This window comes from Macaca fascicularis, chromosome 1 (assembly GCF_037993035.2).
Source record: "Macaca fascicularis isolate 582-1 chromosome 1, T2T-MFA8v1.1".
Lineage (NCBI taxonomy): Eukaryota > Metazoa > Chordata > Mammalia > Primates > Cercopithecidae > Macaca > Macaca fascicularis.
This window is the reverse complement of record NC_088375.1, coordinates 3,641,581-3,663,951: the sequence shown is the minus strand read 5'-3', so window position 1 is coordinate 3,663,951 and position 22,371 is coordinate 3,641,581. Positions and strand designations below refer to the sequence as shown.

The 22,371-nt window shown below is 43.8% G+C and overlaps 1 protein-coding gene across 2 annotated transcripts in view; it reads left to right on the top strand.

The window, feature by feature from the left end:
* The window catches only part of KIF26B (kinesin family member 26B), a 561,334-nt gene that overhangs the window by 353,326 nt on the left and 185,637 nt on the right, over nt 1–22,371 (top strand). The window contains exon 1 of one of the 2 annotated variants that reach the window (XM_005539606.5): nt 4,529–4,925. The exons of the other annotated variant lie outside the window; for it this stretch is intronic. Coding sequence (XP_005539663.3) covers nt 4,906–4,925 — 20 coding nt within the window. The 5' untranslated portion in view covers nt 4,529–4,905. Of the gene's footprint in view, nt 1–4,528; nt 4,926–22,371 lie in introns of those variants that run through there. 2 annotated transcript variants of the gene reach the window in all.

Genomic DNA, 22,371 nt, shown 5'->3' with positions numbered 1-22,371 from the left:
TTGATTCATTTAACTGAAACTTTTTATTTTACTTTACCCATCTTAAGTCCTCCTGATAGCCCTGTAAAGTAATAAATTGTCCAAACCCCTTCAGGAAACTATTCTTAATTCCATCATCATTTATAGTTCCCTATCTGTCCAATAAACCAGGATTTAGCCTTAAAGCCATCGCTCTCTTAATCTATATTACGATCTTGTCTTTATATATGAGTTGATTTGTTTTTCAAATTAGTGGATGGCCTTAGGTACCATTTTGTTATTCTGCTTGTTTGTGTTTTCTGAAGACAGTCAGAGCATCATAGAATATTACAGAGGGAGGGGTCTATGGGATCATCAGAACCAGTGCTTTTCCAAAATATTTTAATTGCAAACCCCTTATTTGAAGTGAATTTTTTTGTTTGTTTTGAGACGAAATTTCCCTCTTGTTGCCCAGGCTGGAGTGCAATGGCACAATCTCGGCTCACTGCAACCTCTGCCTCCCGGGTTCAAGCGATTCTCCTGCCTCAGCCTCCCAAGTAGCTGGGACTACAGGCCTGTAATTACACTTGGCTAATTTTTTTTGTATTTAGTAGAGATGGGGTTTCACCATGTTGACCAGGCTGGTCTTGAACTCCTGACCTCAGGTGATCCACCCACCTTGGCCTCCTAAGGTGCTGGGATTACAGGTGTGAGCCACCGTGCCCAGCCTGAAGTGAAATCTTGCGAGACCGTCAGTACTGGTCGGGGGAGGGTTGACTTCCTTATACCTCCCAGGAGGCCCGAGAACTCCATTGCCTCTAATTCCCTCTAGATGAGAGAACTGAGACCTCTAGAGATAAAATTAGCTGCCCAACATTTTGGCGAGGGAAGAAGAGCCCATTTTTGTTGCTAAGAAGCTTTGAAATTAGCAGAGGTTCACGTATATGGAGATTGCTGGTAGTAAGTCTGGAAACAGAGCCGAAGATTGCAGGTTGGGTTCCCTGGAAGCCAGCACTCAGGTGGAGCTGGGCATGCAGGATGTTTACTGGAAATCCACACCTGTAGAAACCAGGAGGACGCAGGATTGTGCCGAGGAAAAAGTCAAACCGCCAAACAGGCTAACAAAGCCTTGGCCAGCCCCACAGGGAAGCGCTGGAGCGTAAATGGCCTGTGCTTGTGTCATGCGCTGGACTTGATGGCTGGGCCTTTATACCCTCACTGCCCTCCAAAGACTGCTTTACACACTCACAGTCTTTGGATGTGAACCACTGTGGGAAGGCCAGGCCCTGGGCCTTCTGCAGCCCTCTGTGGCTTTCTTCAGTGGAAGCAAATCCTGAAGGAGCTGTCAGCTAGAGGGCAACTGCCCACAGCCGGGGCAACAAGTCCTCCCTTGAAGCAAGATCTAGAAGGCACATCTCCATGTCCCCTCCACGTGACCCCGGGATCGTTGAACACGAGAGACAGTGGAGAGGAGAGTCCTGGGGGGCAGCCTTCCCAGCCAGGCCACCCCAAACTTCTGGTTAGGGATTCCCAGCTTCACAACACTACGCATGCTACTTGCCAACCGATGTTTGGACAAGTAGGTTGTTCCTTGAGATGGCTTTCTCTTGTGTTTCAAGATGGATTCCTGTTGGTATCTTTCATTTCCACCTCTGTTTCACCAAGTTTAGTGACCATTTTCATATGCTGGGGCTTAATGCGGTGCGGTGGAAAGTGTAGCAGATTGAATGTGGAAGATCGGGTTCCAGATCTCGTCCAGGAAGTTAGTAGCTGTGTGACCAAGAGCAAGTCATTCAGCTTTTCTGAAACACTGAGCAAGTGTTTCAACACCAAGTGATGAAACACTTTAAAAACTATGAAAACAGTATTTGAAATGCCCCTCAAATGCTGGTGTTTCCCCAAGGATGTTCCAGACCCTTCGCCATTTCATTCATTCATTCATTCATTCATTCATTCATTCATCTATTCAGTGATTAGTGTGATGCCTAACTTTTTTGTTGTGGTTTTTTTTGAGATGGAGTCTTGCTCTGTCCCCCAGGCTGGAGTGTAGTGGCACGATCTCGGCTCACTGCAAGCTCCGCCTCCCGGGTTCACGCCATTCTCCTGCCTCAGCCTCCCAAGCAGCTGGGACTACAGGCGCCGCCACCTCGCCTGGCTAATTTTTTGTATTTTTAGTAGAGATGGGGTTTCACCATGTTAGCCAGGATGGTCTCGATCTCCTGACCTCGTGATCCACCCACCTCGGCCTCCCAAAGTGCTGTGTGATCCCTAACTTTTAATCTATAATTCCTCTAATCTTTTTTTAAGGCAAGTAGATGGGTGATTTGTTTTCTGCTAATTATTTTGGTATCTTTCATTTCCAACTCTGTTCCACCAAATTTAGTGACCATTTTCTTACATTGGGGCTTAATGTGGTAGTCCTTCTCCAGAAGTGACTACATTTGGTTTTACTTTGAGCAGTTTATCTCTGTTTAGGCAATTTCTTTGTCACCATTAATGGAAGTGTGGCACCTTTCTGAGTCCCAAATGTATCAGTTTATCAAAAACCACATCTGCAGTGCTGCACCTTGTACTGAGTTCACCTCAGTCTGGTACTTTCTTTGCCTTTTGTCTTGTTTACCTCCTTGTTAGATTAGTTCCTTGTAACGTTTTCTCTTCATTCTCCACTAAGTCATAACTCTCTAGACTAAATCTCAATAAAGAAACATTTAAAGTGATACTGTGAAGTGTATCATGCATGAAAATAGCGTGTGAAATGGAGGCAGATGTTCAGTTTAAAGACCAATTGTAGAGCAAATGTCTATGTACCAGCTCCTCAGGTCAAGAAATCCTCTTGTGATAGATTTAGCCATTTAGTTAGTGCACACGGAGTAGCTACTTTAGCCAGAATTTGGGGACATGTAGTGATGACTGAGAGATCATCTAGTCTACATAAAACAGCTCATCATCCTAGAATGAGAAAGAGAGAAACCAGCCAATAAAGAAGGGCAGTGTGTAGAGGTACTTACAATGAGAAATACAAACAAGATGTGATTGGAGCCATTCCCTCTGCCTGGGAGAGTTAGGAAAGTTTCCAAGAGGATGAGACTTTTGAGCTGGGTTTTAAGGGATGGTTTGCCTGGAGATGAGCATTCTGGGTTAGTGAACGGCATAGCACGTGTAGTCCCAGAGCTATAAAAGCACTGCCCTTTGAGAAAGGGGCAGGTCATTCCTTCTCTCATTTCAGTGATTTTTCTCCCTCCTCACTCCCCTCTCACCATTCTGACCATTCGCCTTCAGTTTCCTTTCAACTCTCGCATCCTCCATAAATGTTGGCATTCCCATAGGTGTTCCGTTAGGATCTCTTCTCACGTCATTCACTTTTCATCCATTCATTTGCTCAATATCGATGAAGCAGTGGGTCTCCAGAAACTCCCGCCTGCAGGAGAACGATCTGTGGAGCTTGGTAAAATGCAGACGGTCCCACCAGCTCAATCAGAATCTTTGGGGTAAGGTCCAGGTATCTCTAGTGCAGATGACTGGGACTCCACATGGAGAAACACAGGTGAACGGAGTCCTCATAAAGAGAGGGAGGGTTGGAGAGACCACTCAGGAATCAGTCACAGGCAACCTTGTGCTTCCTGCCACCACGGCTGCCCCTCCCAGCCTGCCTCACCTGTGCCTTTCTCCCTTCTCCCTTCCTGCCTTCAGCTTCTCTGTTGCTTCTTTTTCCTTAAACATCTTCACCAGTTCCCGTGCTATTACAGAGCCCCGTCTGTGGGTCTCACGCCTCTGATCCATGCCACGCCCTCCCGTGGGCATCATCTGGGCTTTGGCTGGATCTGTGGAGGGACCTGGGTTGCAGTGCCATGAACGATGGGGTGGGGCATGCACAGTTGACAGTCACACTGAAAGCTCCTGCCTCGCCTCTCTACCTTCTTCTGTTTTGGGGGTTTCTTTCCTGAGGTAGGGAAAAAGAAACAGGAACCCAGACCAAACCAAACTGAGGAGAACACGATCAGAGATGAGACGCTGTCAGAGGCAAAGGGCTGTTTGTTGGGTTTGCACTTTCGTTACCGAGAGCATTGGAATAGTTTTAAGACATGCAAACTGTGAGACTAGACAATTTCACTTAGAAAACGAAACATGTGCATGCAGATATTATTCTCATGGGGATATATATCTGCATCTGTTTGTCTATGAGTGTTCCCTTGCAGAGTCACAGACATATACAAAACCTGGGTTCCGTCAGCTTTGTCTACACATACATGGCTAAATGTGTATAGGGATATACAATTAAAGATTTTAAATGTTTGATTTTCACAGTATATTTTGCAGCTGCTGTGCCAAGAACCCTAAGCTACTGTGGGTTAATGGGAGTTGTTGCAAGTATTTCTTTCTCGGCTGTCTCTTTTAGCAGAGCTCCCCTCTCTCTCTCTCTCTCTCTCTCTCTCTCTCTCTCTCTCTCTCCCTCTCTCTTCCTCTCTCTCCCTGTCTCACCCCTCCCTGCCTGCCTGCCTCTGCCCCTCCCTCCCTCCCTCTCTCTCTCTGAGATAGCAGACACCAGAGCGAAACTGGTGCAGCTTCCTCTGAGAAGCGTGCTTGCATGTACAGATTGGCAGGATTCTGTGAGCTCCTCTCCCATCCATGCCCTGTTCTTGGAGGGAAATGCAATGTTGGAGCAGGGGCTGATCTGCACTGGGAAGGTGGCTGGGAGCTCAGTGAGGCCAGGATCATGGTTTAGCCAAAGGCTGGAATCACAAGAATGTTTCACCAGGGTCTGCTCTGAGAGTTCTCAGACCCCCATGGATTTTAGAATTTTCCAGCCTTTTCTCCTTCACCTTCGCACAATTTTACTTTCTCCTGAGATGGCCCCAGATCTGCAAGACACATTTGAGAGAAGCTATTTATTAGCAGACGTGAAGAAATGGATTCTGCGCTTGATTATTTAGCCATGACTTATCAGTGATGATGGATTGGAAAGCAGTGTAAGTAACACAGTTATATATGTTGCTGTAGTTAGGTGGTCTGTTTTCTTGCTAGTTTTTTCTACTTTAACTTTTTCAGTTTCCTTTTGAGAAAAGTAAAAATAAAATGTATAAAGCATTTCAAAGAAGTTAGGAGGTTCCAGATTGTACGAGCTTTCTTCTTGTTCAGTGGACTTGCAGAATACCTAGTTCTATCAGAAGAGACACAAACTACTGACATAGAAGCTATAAACATCCTCCGGTGGATGGGAATAAAATGGGCAATAAAGGAAGAAGGTTTCTGAACTGACAGTCATTGCTCTAATCAGGCTTATTCAGAGTTGCTGAAATATTTGACGTTGGCTCATGTTAGAATCAAAGACGGAACCGAAATGTATTCTCTTTACAGGATCATAAAGATGAAGTTAGCCTGTGGCTTTCAGAACAGGTTCTTTCTGGCTGCACAAATGTGAGGGTTGTTTGTTTGTTTGTTTGTTTTGTTTTGTTTTTTAACTAATGTCAAATGTTGACTACGTTTCCCGTCCATTTCAACTTTTCTTGAGGTTGGACATCTCCCCATTCTAGAGTACAATGTCTGGTCACTCTTGGGTTGCAGGCCACTGTCTAGTGGAAAGCTAGTCATCGCTAGTTTACACCAGTCAAAGACTTTTCCATCTTTCTGTATGAGGGCTCGGTTTAACCACTTCAATTCCTAAGTATTCAGGGAGGAAAAACAAGTCACTTGAAGACCAAAATCAGTTTATGTCACAAGAGAAAGGAACAGCTATTTAAAAGATGAGAAATTGAAATTTAAAGATATGACCTACCTTTTCTTCGAAAGCTGAAGTGAGGTGAATTTTGTATCGGAAGAGTAACATAAGCTTTCTTGATTAAAAAGCAGTATTTTAAAGGAGGCTTTTAAGATCACAAATCATTCTTTTGATAAGTCATCAAAAGAGATGGCTGATATGTTTTATGGTCATTTGCAACTTTTTTTAAAAGTCCGTACTGTAATGTTAATGCAGCATTTCTGGCTTCTTAAAACTTACATAGATGTGAAAGTGGGATTTCTAACAATAACAGCCATGAGTTTTTCTGAGCTATCATTGCCTTTCTCTCTCTATCACATTCATACCCCAGGCAGAGCTACTGCCCCTCCTACCTGTCCACCCTGCCTGTCTCCCAGCCCCCATCCTTCTCTCTGAGTCTTGGAACATCATGAAAGCCTCTTCTACAGATTTCCTTTTAATGTGCCCTGCCTAGCCTTGGACAGAGGGAGCACTGTAAAGCAACATGCAGGGCTGCCAGTTTTGGAAATGAATGAGCTCAGTTGATTCCTGAATATTAAATCAGTTCTGTAAGCAGTAGAATGAGATCATATCTTACAAACCTGACCCAAAGTGTTCCTAACTTTATTAATTGGGGTTTAACATCATCAAGGGCTGTAGCATTGGGCACCCGAGGAAATTAGCCTAAGGCCAAATGAAATCCCCAAACTCCACTCAGATTCCTGCTGGCCAAATGCACCTAGGGCCACGCCTTTTAAAATATGTCCTTTGTTATCAAGGGAAATCTGAGACAGAAAACACATGTTGGCAGCATCACGTGAGCGCCTCTCTGCACATAAAGTGGTTGTATCACAAGGGGGAAAAGCTTTCGATCTTGTGCTGTTTTGTTTTGGTTTCTTGTTTACGTGGACTCTGTGAGACTCATGCATCTGGAAGAGGCTTGAAGCAGAGTGGAAAACCTAGAGCAAAAATCATGCCGGGGAAAGGAAAATCATTAAAAAACAAAGACTAAAAGAGGAATAATTTTCTTACCCAAATTCCAGTTCTCATCCTTGTTTGCGGCTCCCTGTTAAAGCAGATACCAGTTATAGCCTTCCTGGGTTAGGGGAAACAGACAGTCTTTCATCGTGCCCCTGGTTTTGAGCTAAGGAGAAGGCTTGCTCCAGAAATAGAAAAGAAAAGGCAAATAAGAAACCATTTTTCAAGTTTCCGCTCACTGACAGAGGAAGCAACCCCACCCTCCTACATCCCCTCCTCCACGCCCCCAGCCTGTGCCTCTGGAGTACCGCTGGTGGACAGCTCCAACCCGCAGCCCCCTCTAGAATCTCACGTGTTTTCGTGGGGGACGGAGAGTGCTTTTTAGCAGTGAATGAGCGGAGACCAGATATGCTGATACCTGCACACCGTCTTTGAGAGAGGCAGCTGATTGGCATCGGGAAAACTGCTGAGCAATTAAAAAAAATACTAGAGTCAAGGTGAAAGAAAGGAGAGAAAGACAGAGACAGAGAGAGAGAGAGAGAGAGAGAGAGAGAGAGAGAGAGGAGAAAGATAGGAGAGAGAGAGGTGGGTTGTCTCTAAAGTTTCAAGCAAAGTTCTAAACTGATCAGTGCCTTACACACGGAACAAAGCTTTCGTTTCGGCCTGATGTTCTGCCAGAAAGCTTTGCTTGAGATCCACCGCCAGTGTTCTTGCTTTGCTCAACAATCCTACTATGCTGGTATGTTCTCTCTGGACAGCTGTCTTTCTAACAACCGGTGCTTTTCTGAAAAGCTGGGAGCCCAAGAAGTGTTGTGAAAACCAAGCGTAGCCTTCAGTGTTGAACTCTGAACAACAGCGCCTCCATCAGGGCCTGCCTCACTTGTCTTAGCAGACACATTGCCCGTTCTCACTTTTGCCCTTTGAGCTAATTGGCCTTAGTTTTACATCGGCCCACATTTTTCTCCCTGTAAACTCCATTCCTCCCTCATTTCATCTACACTGCAGAGAACTCTCAAGCTCCTGGTGAGTTTTGCTGCAAAGCCTGTGGCAATGCTGAAAGAATGCACCCCGTCCGAACCTCGTCTTCCCACGTCTTCCACTGGAGACACTGCAGGGGAGAAGCATGTAAATATAGTTAATAACAATGCATCGCATCCTTGAAAATTGCTGCTAAGAGAGGAGATTTTAAGTGTTCTCACCATAAAAAAATATGTGAGATAATACATATGTTAATTAGCTCAGTCTAGCTATTCCACAATGTGTACGTATTTTAAAACAATGTGTTGTACATGATAAATAGATACAACTTCTACTTGTCAGTTAAAAAATAAAAAATAAGGCCAGGCGCAGCGGCTCACACCTGTAATCCCAGCACTTTGGGAGTCTGAGGCGGGCGGATCCCTTGAGGTCAGGAGTTCAAGACTGGCCTGGCCAACATGGCAAAACCCCGTCTCTACTAAAAATACAAAATAGTTAGCCAGGCGTGGTGGCGGGCGCCTGTAGTCCCAGCTGCTCGGGAGCCTGAGGCAGGAGAATCGCTTGAACCCAGGAGGAAGAAGTTGCAGTGAGCCAAGATCCTCCACCGCACTCCAGCCTGGGTGACGGAGTGAGACTCCATCTCAAAAAATAATAATAAAATAACATAAAAAATAGACTTTTGTATAATGAAGGGTTTTAAAAAAGAAAATTAAAACAACTTTGGAGAATGAGCTGTGAAAAATGCCTCTGCAAGTTTTCCTGATCAAAGGAAGGACTTGCCTTCTCTCCTAGACATTTTTTTCTCCTATCTTCCTCTGGGAGGCAGTGGAAGAGGGCAATTAGGGAACATCTAAATGTAGTAGGACCCAGCGCTGTTATCTCCATTTGAGCTACTGACTGCTACATTGCTTGGCTTCTGTTCTCTCCTCCAGTAAAACGCATGCGAAGCTTATCTCATTAGGTTTTTCAAGAATTAAATGAGATAATGCATGGTGCTTAGCTTAGTGTCTGGTCATAGCCTCGATGTCAGGACTGTCCTCATGTTCTCCTGTCAGCGGTAGGTCTGTCTCTCAGACACTTTCCAGCAGAGGACCCAGATCCTTAATGACGGGGGACCTGGGAAGACAGCGAGGCAGTGTGACAGAATGGAAAGCGTGCTAGAGTAGAAGTCAAGACCTGGGTGTTTGAGTCCCAGCTCTGTGCATAACCACTTGAGTGATGTTGAGAAAATGATCACCCTTCTTCCGAGCTCCAGCCCTACGTGGGTTACTCCTTACTCCGCCACTCTCCTCACCTTGACTCATGCCGGTCCCTCAGCACAATGGGTCCTCCTCCTGGCTGGCTCCTTTCTTCTCTCCTTCTATGAGACCTCCCCTGATCCCTTGAGCCCCAGAGGGTCAGGGCTTCTCCTCTGCCATCCTAGGGCACCTACATCTCTCCATGCATCACCGCGCAGCCATCACTGTCTGCCTTCCCACTCAACTGTAATCCTGTCTTGAAGCTCTGCCTTTGGTGTCAAGACCCGGGCAGCACTCAATGAATGTTTGCCGAATGGATGCGTAAATGACAGAAGGAATGGATGAAGAGTCTCTGCCCTGCCTTAGGTCTTGAGTGAAGATGCAGTGAAATCATGTGTGTGGAAGGCTTTGATGAGTACAGCGCTGTGCAGTTGCCTGCAGTTTTAAGTTAGTATGAGGACAAAGCATTTCTTATACCAATATTTTAATTGGTCTCTCAGATACTGAGATTCATACATTTTAGTGAAACAAAACAGTGTTCTCTTTCATGCCATTCTTGCAGTGTGGGCCCATTCTTTGTCATAGAAGCAGGCCAGGCTTTAGGTGGACCGGAACCTCTGATGGTTGAAACGGTCAGCAACAAAACTTTTCATTTCAAAACGAGAGGTCAGATTCTGAAAGCCAATGGCACTGGGAGGGCTCACTCTGTCACTTGGCTTGGCCCAGGGTATGAATGAGGGAGTTCAGATCCCTGCCTGGGAGGATGGAGAAGGGAAAATGGTTTCTAAAAGCAGAGGCGGACAGAGAAGGAATCATCACGGAGGCAGCAGAGGGTTGAGTCTGACAAAGCTGGGTTTGGACTATAGCCTGATACTTGGGTTTTTGTTACATCTCACGTGTCCTCTCCGTGGAGGAGTATCTGGATTCGATTCTGCCTCTCCCCTGAGTTTGTTTTCTTGGTGGGACTATCCAAGACTAAGGAGAATGACGCCATATTGCTCTCCCTTTCTGAACCCAACCTTGCAGGACGTATCTGGATTTATCCTTTTTATCAGCAGAATGATACATTTTCCATAGCAATGCTTGAACTCTGGTCCGTGATGCAACAAGCTCCTCCATGGTGGTAGAGTTTGTTTTTCCTTCAGAAAATGTGATTTGCAGAACAACAACAAGAAAACGTTTAATAGGAATGGTCCGTTCCCATGGCCAGTCCTCATGTAGAGCCACAAGATGGTGCAGAGGATGACATGAAATGATGTGCGGGAGCGTGATTTGCTAACAGGCAGCTCTGTAGGGCTGTATGTATTAATATTACATGCATCGATAGGAGCGCCTGCTGCAGCTGCCTTTGCCATAGTGAATACACTGTGGGTCTATTATTCACCTCTTCAGGTCCAGCCCAGGAGTTTGTGTAGGCTCATTTTTCACTTTCCTTTGACCCTGGATGTCTCCACAAATGAACCACCTGCTGTGTCTTGGTGGGGGTGGAGATGTGGGGTGAAGTAATGAGCCCGCAAGGCCTGTCTGTGCCTATTGGCTGCTCTAAAGGGAAATTGAGGAATACTGCAAAGCCGCAAATCTGAGATGTCAGCTCATAAATATGTAAGCTCCTTGCTTAGGTAATAAGCTCCCTGACAGCCAGAACTGTCATTTGCACATTCTCTTCAGCTGAACACAAAAGTTCCGGTTGCCAGACTGCCCCTGGATACTGGGGACTAAAAGCTGGTGATTGTGGAGGGGTGGGGGTGTAGGGAGGGGGCGCTGGGCTGACTGCTCTGGCTGCTCCCCACCCGACCGTGCTTTCATCCCCACCCGACCGTGGTCAGAGGGGGGCTTTCTCTCTTGGTATTTAATTAGTAAGTGTAGGCAAAACTTTGCATTGTGGCACTGGGATAGGAAAAGAGCTGAACATGAATATAAAAATGGAGATGGGGCCAGGTGTGGTGACTCACACCTGTAATCCCAGCCGTCAAGGTGGGCAGATCACTTGAGGTCAGGAGTTCGAGACCAGCCTGGTCAAGACGGTGAAAACTCCATCTCTACTAAAATCCGAGCACATTAGCCGGGCGTGGTGACACATGCCCCAGCTAGAGGCAGGGAGGCTGAGGCAGGAGAATTGCTTGAACCCCGGAGGCGGAGGTTGCAGTGAGCCAAGATTGCACCACTGCACTCTAGCCTGGGTGACAAAGTGAGACTCTGTCTCAAAAAAAAAAAAGGAAATGGGAGAAATAGTTTCCAGCATGTAGCTTTTGGCAACAATGACTAAATCAATACAAATTTTAATCTCCGTTGCATTATGCTTTTGAAACTCTATCAGGAGTTTAGGGAAAATCCAGTCAACAGTTTAATATGAAAATATCGACCTGCAGAGCAGATATTTGCCACACAAACATTTATTGAACGCCTAATGTATTATAGGTGCTGTGTAAAGTTTTGGATTCAGAAGTGCATCAGAGAGGAGCGGTGAATACACAGACTAACCCTACTGTAACGCCTGTGATAAACCACAAGGCAGCTCTGCTAGCACAATACTTTCAGAACATACGGAAGAGATGAATAATTCTGCTTCGGAGAGAAGGAGTCATATTAGAGTTGGGTCTAGAAGAATGAGCAGGAGGTAGCTGGGAAGGGAGGGCATTTGGACAGAGGAATTGGCATGATTCTCTTTGTATGAACAGGACCATGAAAGTGAATGGTGTTGTAATTTTTTTTTTTTCTTTGAGAATGAGTCTCACTCTATCGCCCAGGCTGGAGTGCAGTGGAGCAATCTCGGCTCACTGCAACCTCCGCCTCCCGGGTTTAAGCAGTCCTCTGCCTCAGCCTCCCAAGTAGCTGGGATTACAGACGCCCACCACAACAACCGGCTAATTTTTGTATTTTTAGTCGAGACGAGGTTTCACCATCTTGGCCAGGTTGGTCTTGAACTCCTGACCTTGTGATCCGCCTGCCTCAGTCTCCCAAAGTGCTGGGATTACAGGCGTGAGCCACTGCACCCAGCAGGTGTCATGTAATTTTATTCATATTTCATGATGACTAAGACAACATGTTTTTCAGATTCTCAAAACAGGCGATGATTAGTAATAGATCACCCTAAATAGGATGTTATAACGATGATGAAGACTGATCACAGCTGGTTGGAAACAGTGGCTCGTGGGTCAATAATGGACCCACACCTGGGTTTTGTGACTGGGTCAACCTAGGCTACTTGTTAATGTATTGTATCTATCTTAAGATGGTATTAGTATATCCGTTTCTAAAAATCCTTGCTTGAGAAGGAAAAACTATTCTGGAGAAAGAAGAGGAGATAAAGTCTAAACAACCTGATTTCACTTGAAAAGTCCTAAGTCACTACTGGGAAACTATCTATAGTAAAAAGCACAGGATTTTATAGCATGTTTTAGGCAATTCAAAGGCTTTTTTACAGTTGTAGTAAACATTGACTGCCAGCATTCTGGTACCAGTTACTTTATTAAGGTACATTCCCAAAACTCACAATAGTGGGAAAAAATACTGATGAGCCTTCTAAAACACCGGAGAAGTGTGGAACAACATTTTGGATGCTTTTAGTCATGAATCAGAACGCCACGGTGGTTACAGAGCATAAGCATTTCAGAGCTGGGAGAGACCTTAGAGATCACGTAGTTTGTGGATTTTCAAATCTTTGAAGAATGATGTTCTGGGTAAGGAAGCTGCTAAGAGTCCATGAGCTAGTTAGTGAGGACTGCCACATTCTTACACACTCACTCCCAGATCCATTTGTGCATGATTTCTGTCATTCAACCAGTGTTCACAAAGCCCTTGTAACATGGAGGATAAATATTTGAATAAGATACTGGCCTTACCCCGTGGAAGCTTAGAGCTTTGAAAAGAGGTAAGACCTATAGGTAAAGGCCGGGCGCGGTGGCTCAAGCCTGTAATCCCAGCACTTTGGGAGGCCGAGACGGGCGGATCACAAGGTCAGGAGATCGAGACCATCCTGGCTAACACGGTGAAACCCTGTCTCTACTAAAAAATACAAAAAAAACTAGCCGGGTGAGGTGGCGGGCGCCTGTAGTCCCAGCTACTCAGGAGGCTGAGGCAGGAGAATGGCGTGAACCCGGGAGGCGGAGCTTGCAGTGAGCTGAGATCCGGCCACAGCACTCCAGCCTGGGTGACAGAGCGAGACTCCGTCTCAAAAAAAAAAAAAAAAAAAAAAAAAAAAAAAAAAAAAAAAAAAAAAAACAAAGACCTATAGGTAAAGAATATAAATAGGAAGTTATTTTAAAAATATAATGAGTTATTAGAGTTCAGAAGATGGAAACTTATTTCCAAGTGAAATTGATGATTGTGTCCTGTAATAGAATATCTACTGTATTTAGTAACAGATTTATACAATCTCATTTGTTTTAGTTAAGAAGCTTTGAGTATCCAACAGAGAAAAAAGATTAGGTAAAAATTAAGTACAGTGAGGCCAGGCGCAGCGCGCTTACACCTGTAATCGCAGCACTTTGGGAGGCCGAGGCAGGCGGATCACTTGAGGTTAGGAGTTCACGACCAGCCTGGCCAACATGGTGAAACCCCATCTCTACTAAAAATACAAAAATTAGCCAGATGTGATGGTGGGTGCCTGTAATCCCAGCTATTCTGGAGGCTGAAGCAGGAGAATTGCTTGAACTCGGGAGGCAGAGGCTGCAGTGAGTCGAGGTGGCACTGCTGCACTCCAGCCTGGGTTACAGAGTGGAACTCCATCTCAAAAAAAAAAAAAAAATTAAGTACAGTCATGTGTCACTGAACGATGGGGATGCATTCTGAGAAATGAACCATTAGGTGATTTTGTTGTTGTTTGAACATCATAGCGTGTACCTGCACAAATCTGGATGGTGTAGCCTACTGCACACCGAGGCTAGAGGACAGGCCTATTGCTCCTGGGCTACACACTTGTACAGCGTGTCGCTGTACTGAATACTGTAGCCAACTGTAACACAATGGTAAGTATTTGTGTCCCTAAACATACCTAAACACAGAAAAGGTACAGTAAAAATAAGATTATCTTATGGGACCATCGGTATATATGTGGTTCGTCCTTGACTGAAACGTCATCATATGGTGCGTGACTGTATTTGGGTTAGTCCATGTTTTTATTTTGAAGAAATGCAGAACAAGTTTAGAATTTAATTGTTGAATTGTTGTCATTAGTTGATAGCCTAATAAGAACATATTATTCAAGTACAAGAATATCATTGATTTAATTACCCTGAAAATATAATTTTGAAAAATATCTACTTTTTTTAAAATTAAATTTTCATAGTGTAAACTAAAATTAAATACTAGACTAACTGGTAACTCAGTTAGTTACCAGTAAATGTCAGCAATAGCTAAAGACACTGCTGTCATCATTCTGAGAACTACCCCAAGAAGAAGCCAAGGAGAATCTGGGCTTGGAGCCCCCTCTGCAGGAGAGAGAGAGAGAGAGAGAGAGAGAGCGAGAGTGAGAGAGCCCTCCCTGGCTAGTCTGGCAGCAAGTGATTTCTAAAGGCTAGAAATAGGAAAAAAAAAAAAAATAATCGAATTAAATTGACTTTTGGAATTGTCCTTATGAAGCACAAGTCTACAACCTTTAACTCATAAGAACCCATTGAGCATATCTGCTTCGACAGGCAACTTCAAAAAACCCCTCTCCCAGAGGCTTGGGAAAACACATGTTGGGCACAGACTAATGACGATGTGGAACAATTATTACAATGAACACAATAATTGTATTTGTCTTATGAACACGATAGCCTGAAGAAACCCATGCCAAGAAATATTTTACGCATTGTCATCATTAAGAAGTCAGCAAACCTTAAAGACAAACACAATCTATTCATCCATCCATCCACCCATCCATCCATCCATCCATCCATCCATCCATCCATCCATCCGCCCATCCATCCATCTGCCCATCCACCCATCCATCCATCCATCCATCCATCCATCCATCCATCCATCCATCCACCCATCCATCCATCCGCCCATCCATCCATCCATTCATCCATCCATCCATCCATCCATCCATCCACACATCCATCCATCCATCCGTCCATCCATCCATCCATCCATCCGCCCATCCATCCATCCGCCCATCCACCCATCTGCCCATCCACCCATCTGCCCATCCACCCATCCATCCACCCATCCATCCATCCGCCCATCCATCCATCCATCCATCCATCCATCCATCCATCCATCCACCCATCCATCCATCCGCCCATCCATCCATCCGCCCATCCATCCATCCAGCCACCCGCCCATCCGTCCACCCGCCCATCCGTCCACCCGCCCATCCGTCCATCCACCCACCCACCCACCCACCCGTCCGTCCGTCCACCCGTCCGTCCGTCCGTCCACCCGTCCGTCCGTCCGTCCGTCCACCCGTCCGTCTGTCCACCCGCCCACCTGTCCATCCACTCGCCCATCCATCCATCTACCCATCCATCCATCCATCCATCCATCCATCCATCCATCCATCCATCCATTCATTCTGTAAGTGTTTTATTGAGTATCCACTGCATAGCATGCCATTCTTGGCAGTTAAGAAAACAAAAGGCCTCACTCTCATGGAACTTACATCAGAAAGGACAATATTAATGATCAGCCCTGACCACATGCCTTTCCGTTAGGGAACATTGTAGGATGAACGTTCCCTGTGGTGTGAATGTTTGTGTCTCCCTCTAAATTCATAAGTTGAAATCCTAACCCATAAGATGACATCATTGCAACATTGTAGGGTGTAGTTTAGTTGGTGTGGATATGGAGGCAGAAAAGCAAGGATACTGGTGAATCTGGGGAATGCTTAAGGGGTTGGACTGTGCTGTACCCTTTTAAAAAGCAATACACAGAATCGCATGCTTCTATACAATAAAAATAACCATCTTCCCTACAGATGATGAAGAGTCTTTTAATATAATCTGACAGGCTTGTTTTGGAAAATATTTAGATACTTATACATGCAGATACATCCCAAACCATAGCCTTGTAAGACCTCTGAGCTAGAGCAATCCTTGAGTCTAAGTCTACCTCCACCTAGACCCATGTTTCCCAACCATTCCGTGGCTAGGAAGACTGGAAGGATGCCAGGCTGACCCTGTTGGGAAGACATGCAGCAAGGCTTACTTCTTCGGTGGTGGCAGTGATTTTGAGCCAGTTCCGACCATCCACTCACCCATCTGTATTTGTGTAGTGCCCACTATAGACGAGGCAATTTTGGGGAATGCAGTTGTAGGAAAGATAGACATGGCTCCTGACCTTATGAAGTGTTCAATCTTGCGAGGAAGACACAAATAATTATAGCACATTGTAAGAAGCAGTAAGGTGCTTTGGACCCTTTTGGTCCATTTTTCTTTTTTTTTTTGAGACGGAGTCTCACTCTGTCGCCCAGGCTGGAGTGCAGTGGCGCGATCTCGGCTCACTGCAAGCCCCGCCTCCCGGGTTCATGCCATTCTCCTGCCTCAGCCTCCTGGGTAGCTGGGACTACAGGTGCCCACCACCTCGCCTGGCTAGTTTTTTGTATTTTTTGTAGAGATGGGGTTTCACTGTGTTAGCCAGGATTGTCTCGATCTCCTGTCCTCATGATCTGCCCGCCTCGGCCTCCCAAAGTGCTGGAATTACAGGCGTGAGCCACTGGTCCATTTTTCATCTTGACCGTGTACCATGCTGGTAGACGCCTGGCTGGTGTGAGAGACATAGCAGTCAGGCTCTGTCAGCCTTTGTGACCAGCACAGACAACTTATTTCCGGTGCATTAAGGAAAATGATACTGCCTGTGCGCAATTTAGATTGTGGGCCAGCTGTGTTAGTTGGCTTAACACAGCATTTTGTTTTTGCATATGTATTGATTTTGCGCACACGCTCTCTAAGTGCCTCAGAACACAGCCTACAGCATCCTGGTGAGGTTGACAATCAGTCGTCCTGTCCCTGTTCATCTGGCATGAGGACACACTGTCAGAGGAGGAACTACAAAGTAAGTAATTGCCTCCAGCACACAAAAACTGCAGACACATGGTTGACATAAGAATCTAGTTTCAGCTGGCGGTTTTCAGGGCAAAGTAACTGCACTAACAGGAGATTTCCCTGACAGCTGATTTAAGGCTGTGGAAGACCCCAATTTATCAGCCCAAATTGAGAATGTCCTTTTTTCAGTCCTTTCTTAGCTAGAAATGAGACCCTCTCGGCCAACTGCACAACCAAAACTTATATTCAGGATGTCCAGAACCTGAAACTGACATGGGAGTCAATGTCCTACAGCCAGTTGTGATATTGACAGTGTGTGGGGGAATCTTCAGAGCTGACTCGCAATGCAGTAGGGCTTAGAGCCAAGGCATCCCTTTCACCTTGCTCTTTAGGACTCATATTCTAAGAAGCTGATAAGAAAGAACGTCTAAGAAGAGACACTTAGGATATAGTTTTCATATTAATGTTTTATTATAACAATAATGGGAGCAAACACCTACCGGGTGTTTACTCTGAGTGAGGAACGGTTCTGATCATCTTATTTGAACTTCGCAACAATTCCATGAGGCTAGCCACTCTTACCATCCTGTTTTACAGCTGGGGAAACTGTGGCGCAGGATAGTTAAAGAACTTGACCATGGCCACAGAGCTCTGAGTGGCAGAAAGGAGATTTGAAGATAGGTAATTGGCTTCGCATCCTGTACCCTTGACTATTTCTCTTTTCTGCCACTCTTGGGAGAACTCTGAAGTACTAAAGTACTGTTATTAATAATGTTTGCTAAAGCATTTATTGCGTCCCATATTCTCAATTTACACAGTTCTTTTCTCCAGTCACATTTTATTTTCGACTTTATGAGCCCTGTTGAAATCATCAGCTTAAAAGTGCCCTTGAGCAATTCTCTACTCTAGATTGAGTTAAACAGAGTATTTGTAGATAATCTCGAATCACAGACAATACCTGTCTTAGTTCCTTTGGGTTGTTACAACAAAAATACCATAGTCTAAATTTATAAACAACAGAAGTCTGTTTTGTGCAGTTCTAGAGGCCGAGAAGTTAAAGATCAAGAGAACATCAGGTTCCGTGTCTGGTAAGGGCCCGCTCTGGTTCAGAGATGGTACCTTCGCGCTGTGTCTTCACATGGCAGAAGGGGCAGACAAGCTCCCTGGGCTCCTTTTTGTAAGGGCACTAATCCCATTCACCAGGGCTCCACCCTCATGACCTAATCACCTCCTAAAATGCCCATCTCCAAATACCATCATCTTGTGGGTTAGGATTTCAACTTATGAATTCAGAGAGGGACATAAGCATTCAGACCATAGCAACATCTAATTTTTGACCCACCTAACTTTGAAAGAACAAGGATTGATTAATCCAATGTCAGCATACAGTATTCCATTAGATGTGAGCTCCTCTTAGCAACTTGATAAAAGTGTGAGAAAAAATCACCTAGAAGACTAATAAATACGGAATAGTCACATATAACTTCCGTTTAAAGATTTATACCTACCAATTTTCCCAAAATGATGTAACACAACTCATTAAATATTTGTAACATAAATTAAATCTTAAAATATATACTGGGAACCAGCTAGAAGGAGAGAGAAAAAGACACCAGTTCCTAGACCAACTCGGGTATTGTACGTGGACATTTCTTAGGCTCTGAATTTTATGGACGATAAGGCAAATGGATCACAAAGGAGTAAAAGATAGGGAAGGGAACAAAAGCATTTATTGTGCTCTCACTGTGTGCAGATCATTCTGCTGGCCACTTTTCCATACCTTATGCCCTTTATTCTCCCAACAGACCCTGAGGTGGTTGCCATTATTTTCATACACATCAAAGTAAGTGGCAGACGCAGGATTTGAACCAAGCCTATTTGACTCCAAAGCCTGTATGTATTTTTTTTACTAGGTTTAGGTTCTATTATTCTTACCCAATAAAGTGACACATATGATTTGTCTGGAGATACCTAGTCTTCCTTTGAGAATTTTTAAAAAACTGGATCCCTATGTAGAGAACATTGGGTAAAAGCATAGTAACCTATAAACAGTAGGTATTCAATCAGTGTTTATGGAATAACATGAGTAAATAAATGCATGGATAATAAGATGAAGGATATCTTCTTTAATTTTATAAGCTAAATAACTATTTTTTATGAATTCGTCGATGTTAACTATTAACCTCTATAAAAAACAAAGCCATATTTTAGCTTCATAATTCCGTCTAAAGCATTTAGGTAAATACCTAACAATTTAATATTTTATGTTTTTTCTTTCATAGTTTAATTTCTCAAAAGAATAGCCGAGGCCCCCTTATCTTTACTTCTTCCACCCCCATTTACTTCTCAACCCACTGAAATGTACTGCGTGTTTCTTCTGATTCTGTTCAAGGTCAAAAATGAACTCATTAATTCTAATCCAATGGACACTCTGTATTCTGTCTTTTTTAGTCTCTCAGGGGCTTTTAACATTATTAACCACTTGTTCCATCTTCCTCTTTACCTCTCTGGCTGCTCCTTTATAATCTTCTCTTTTTATATTCACTCATGAAGTATTGAGGATTTTCATGGACCTGTCACGGGTTACCTTCTGCTCGTCTTCTACTCTGTACCTCCCTGGGTCATCTCACCCCGTCGCATAACTCCAGCCACCGGCTTCATGCAGAAGGCTCTCAAATCTGAAAACCAGAATCAAATTTTTTTTATATCCAAATACTCTAAATGAAGATCTAAGCCGAGATTGTCTATCTTGAAAATAAGTTATTTTTGTCTATGGAGGCAAAGGCTAATGTAGGAAGTGAAGAATGTTATATATTTCTTAGCCATTTCTTGGTAGTCAGTCATATATTAGGAGTCAGTTCTGTGTGTTTTTAAATACAGCATTGAACGACTCAGTGTTTGTTGTTATTAGTGATTTGTTGGACAGGCTAGAGAGAAAGCACAGTTATTTAAAGATAAAGTGTTTTTAGCCCTTCTCACTTGAATAACATACATACAGATAAGATGTCTGTGAACTTTTAATAGAAATCAATGTGAAATAAGATTCAATTTATAAAATCTCAAATTACAGGCAACTTGTCAAAGCATAGCTGTTGTGTAAACGTGGGAATTCACACAAGGAAAAGACAATTGATTGGTTGATTGATTATATAACATGAGTTACATTCTATCCAGTTGCCCCTGAATATATTCACAGACACAGCTGGATGGCTTCTGATTTAGAGAACAAGTATTTTCTTTTCACACAATCCATTCCTAGAAGCACCATCAAAACATAAATATTATTTTCTCATAATAATATAAGGCATAGTGATTTTATTCTTAACCAAGGATTCAGTGTTGTAGATTAGTTATAATTAACAGTGTGTTAGTAAAGTTGAGATAGTATTTTAAACCTACCTGGGTACTTAAACTAATGTAATTTTGCTCCATATTCTGCCAAAAAAATGGAAATTATTTAACCTAGGATTCGAATAACTAACAGTATCCATAGCATTAAAAATTACCCTTACATATTGTAAATGTCACCTACCTACAAGTAACATGTCCATTAAAGTAAACATTAGCTCAATATGCAGTTTAACAGGGCCCAGTTTCTTTACAATTAACTACAAAATTTGAACTAAATCTTCCTGGAGATTTCTTCTCTATGAAAAACAAAAGCTGCCTCCTTTCCTTGTTTCACAGTTTTTGGGCCTGCCTGTGATGAGTGTTCTTTATTGCCCAGTGTAATTTTGCCATGGTTTTCAGCAATCTGCAAACACTCCAGCCCAGGTAACTTGACGGTAGCATAGACAGGAAAGGAGGGGCTGTGAATTTCTACCTCTCTGCCTCTAGTGGGGCTGCTAAGGTACCAACCATCTAAACGACTGCCCAGGCCCTGGTGCAGTCCAGCTTTTCAGCAGAGTCAAGGGCAGAAATTCTGACCTACTTCTGTGTCTGGTACATATTTGTAAAGTGCAGAGGTCCCAGGCAAATTGTTTTCCTTTGAAATAACCTTACTGATTTCTTCAGGTTTCAACTACAGTAAATAATTTGTTAAATAAAAATATTGGAATTAAAGGGGGGAAAATAAATTACTTCCTCTAGCAAATGAGACTCTTATATTCAAATTTAATTAACCAAGAAGCCCCAAACCACAGAGCATGTCACCCAGCATTGACGATTAATTAGCTTTGCTCTGAAAGAGCTACAGGTACCCAGCAAAGAGTTACGGATTAAAGGCTTTACTTGCTCTGCTAAGGCTGCCCATTTCTAGCTCTCACACCTTGATAGTGGTTTGCTGCTTCAGGCAACAAATTATATCTGAAGTGTGTAATTTCATGTCAGGTTTTAATTTCACACAATTGAAATATGGGAAAAGCGAGAATAAAACTCTATTTCTTTTCAAAATAAAGAGATTAAAAGTGAACAGCACAACTTCTTTTCGGTTTCTCATGCTGTTCAAGATAATTTTCTATCAAACGGCGAAGGAAGATAAATACTAAGGAAAGCTCTAAAGGAATTAGTGGTCACTCTTGGCTTTTAAGTGGGTTCTCTGTTTACGGTAGACCATTCAGCTTCTTCCTTTTAGCATTACATTAGCATATGTATAAATGATTTAACTAGAAACTTGGAGCTAGCATCTAAAAGGCAGCATGGTGTAATGAAAAGAACATTAGATTCATTCGATTCTTGAAATCAGATTATCTGGGATATGCTTATCCCTTGAAGGAATCTTAATTTTAGTTGGATAGTCCTTAAACCAGAAAAGATAGGCATACATATTTTATAGACAATTGCTTCTCAGCCGAAAAATCAGGCACTGACATTCCATGAGGAATGGACTTTAATTAGCCGGTGATTGTCTTTCTCTGTCTATATTTATAGGCAACTGAAATAGCTGGGTTGTAGATACATGGTTTCATCAATTCCGTTTAATAAGACCAGCCAGTTCGCTGTTATTCATGTTCATGAAAGATAGCAATAATGTCAGTGAACTACAATCATTTATATCTGGCTTCGGGACGGGTTTTTAATGCACGTTTAAATGGATCTGATGTCTTAGGTGTTTACAGTTCTTTTAATTTATGTATTAAGCCCAGTTTGCATGATTGCACACTATAGGTGGGACTTAGGAAGGGGCAAGAAGCTACTAAGTTTCCCTGGTACAAAGCAGGCTTGGGGCTGGGCAGATCAGGCCAGGAACATGGAGATCTGCAGTCAGGGAGCATCGGATAAGAGAGGATTGATGGTCAAAAGGTCAGATGGCACAGGGAAAAGGACATGTGCACCTAAGTGCAGGTGAAAAAGAAAGTCAGGGAGACCACCCGCGCTGGCTCTGAGGCTTGCAAGTGGATGTCAGGCAAGCAATGAGAAGCCAAGATGCAGATCAGGAAGCTAAAATAAGGAAGCTGGGGCATCTGGGAAGACCGAGACGCAAGGCTCCGCACAGGCTAAACAGCAGGAACAAGAGCAAGAACTGGGGTATAGGTGTGGCCAGTCATCAGTTACCCAGGTGCACAGCCACTGTCAGGAG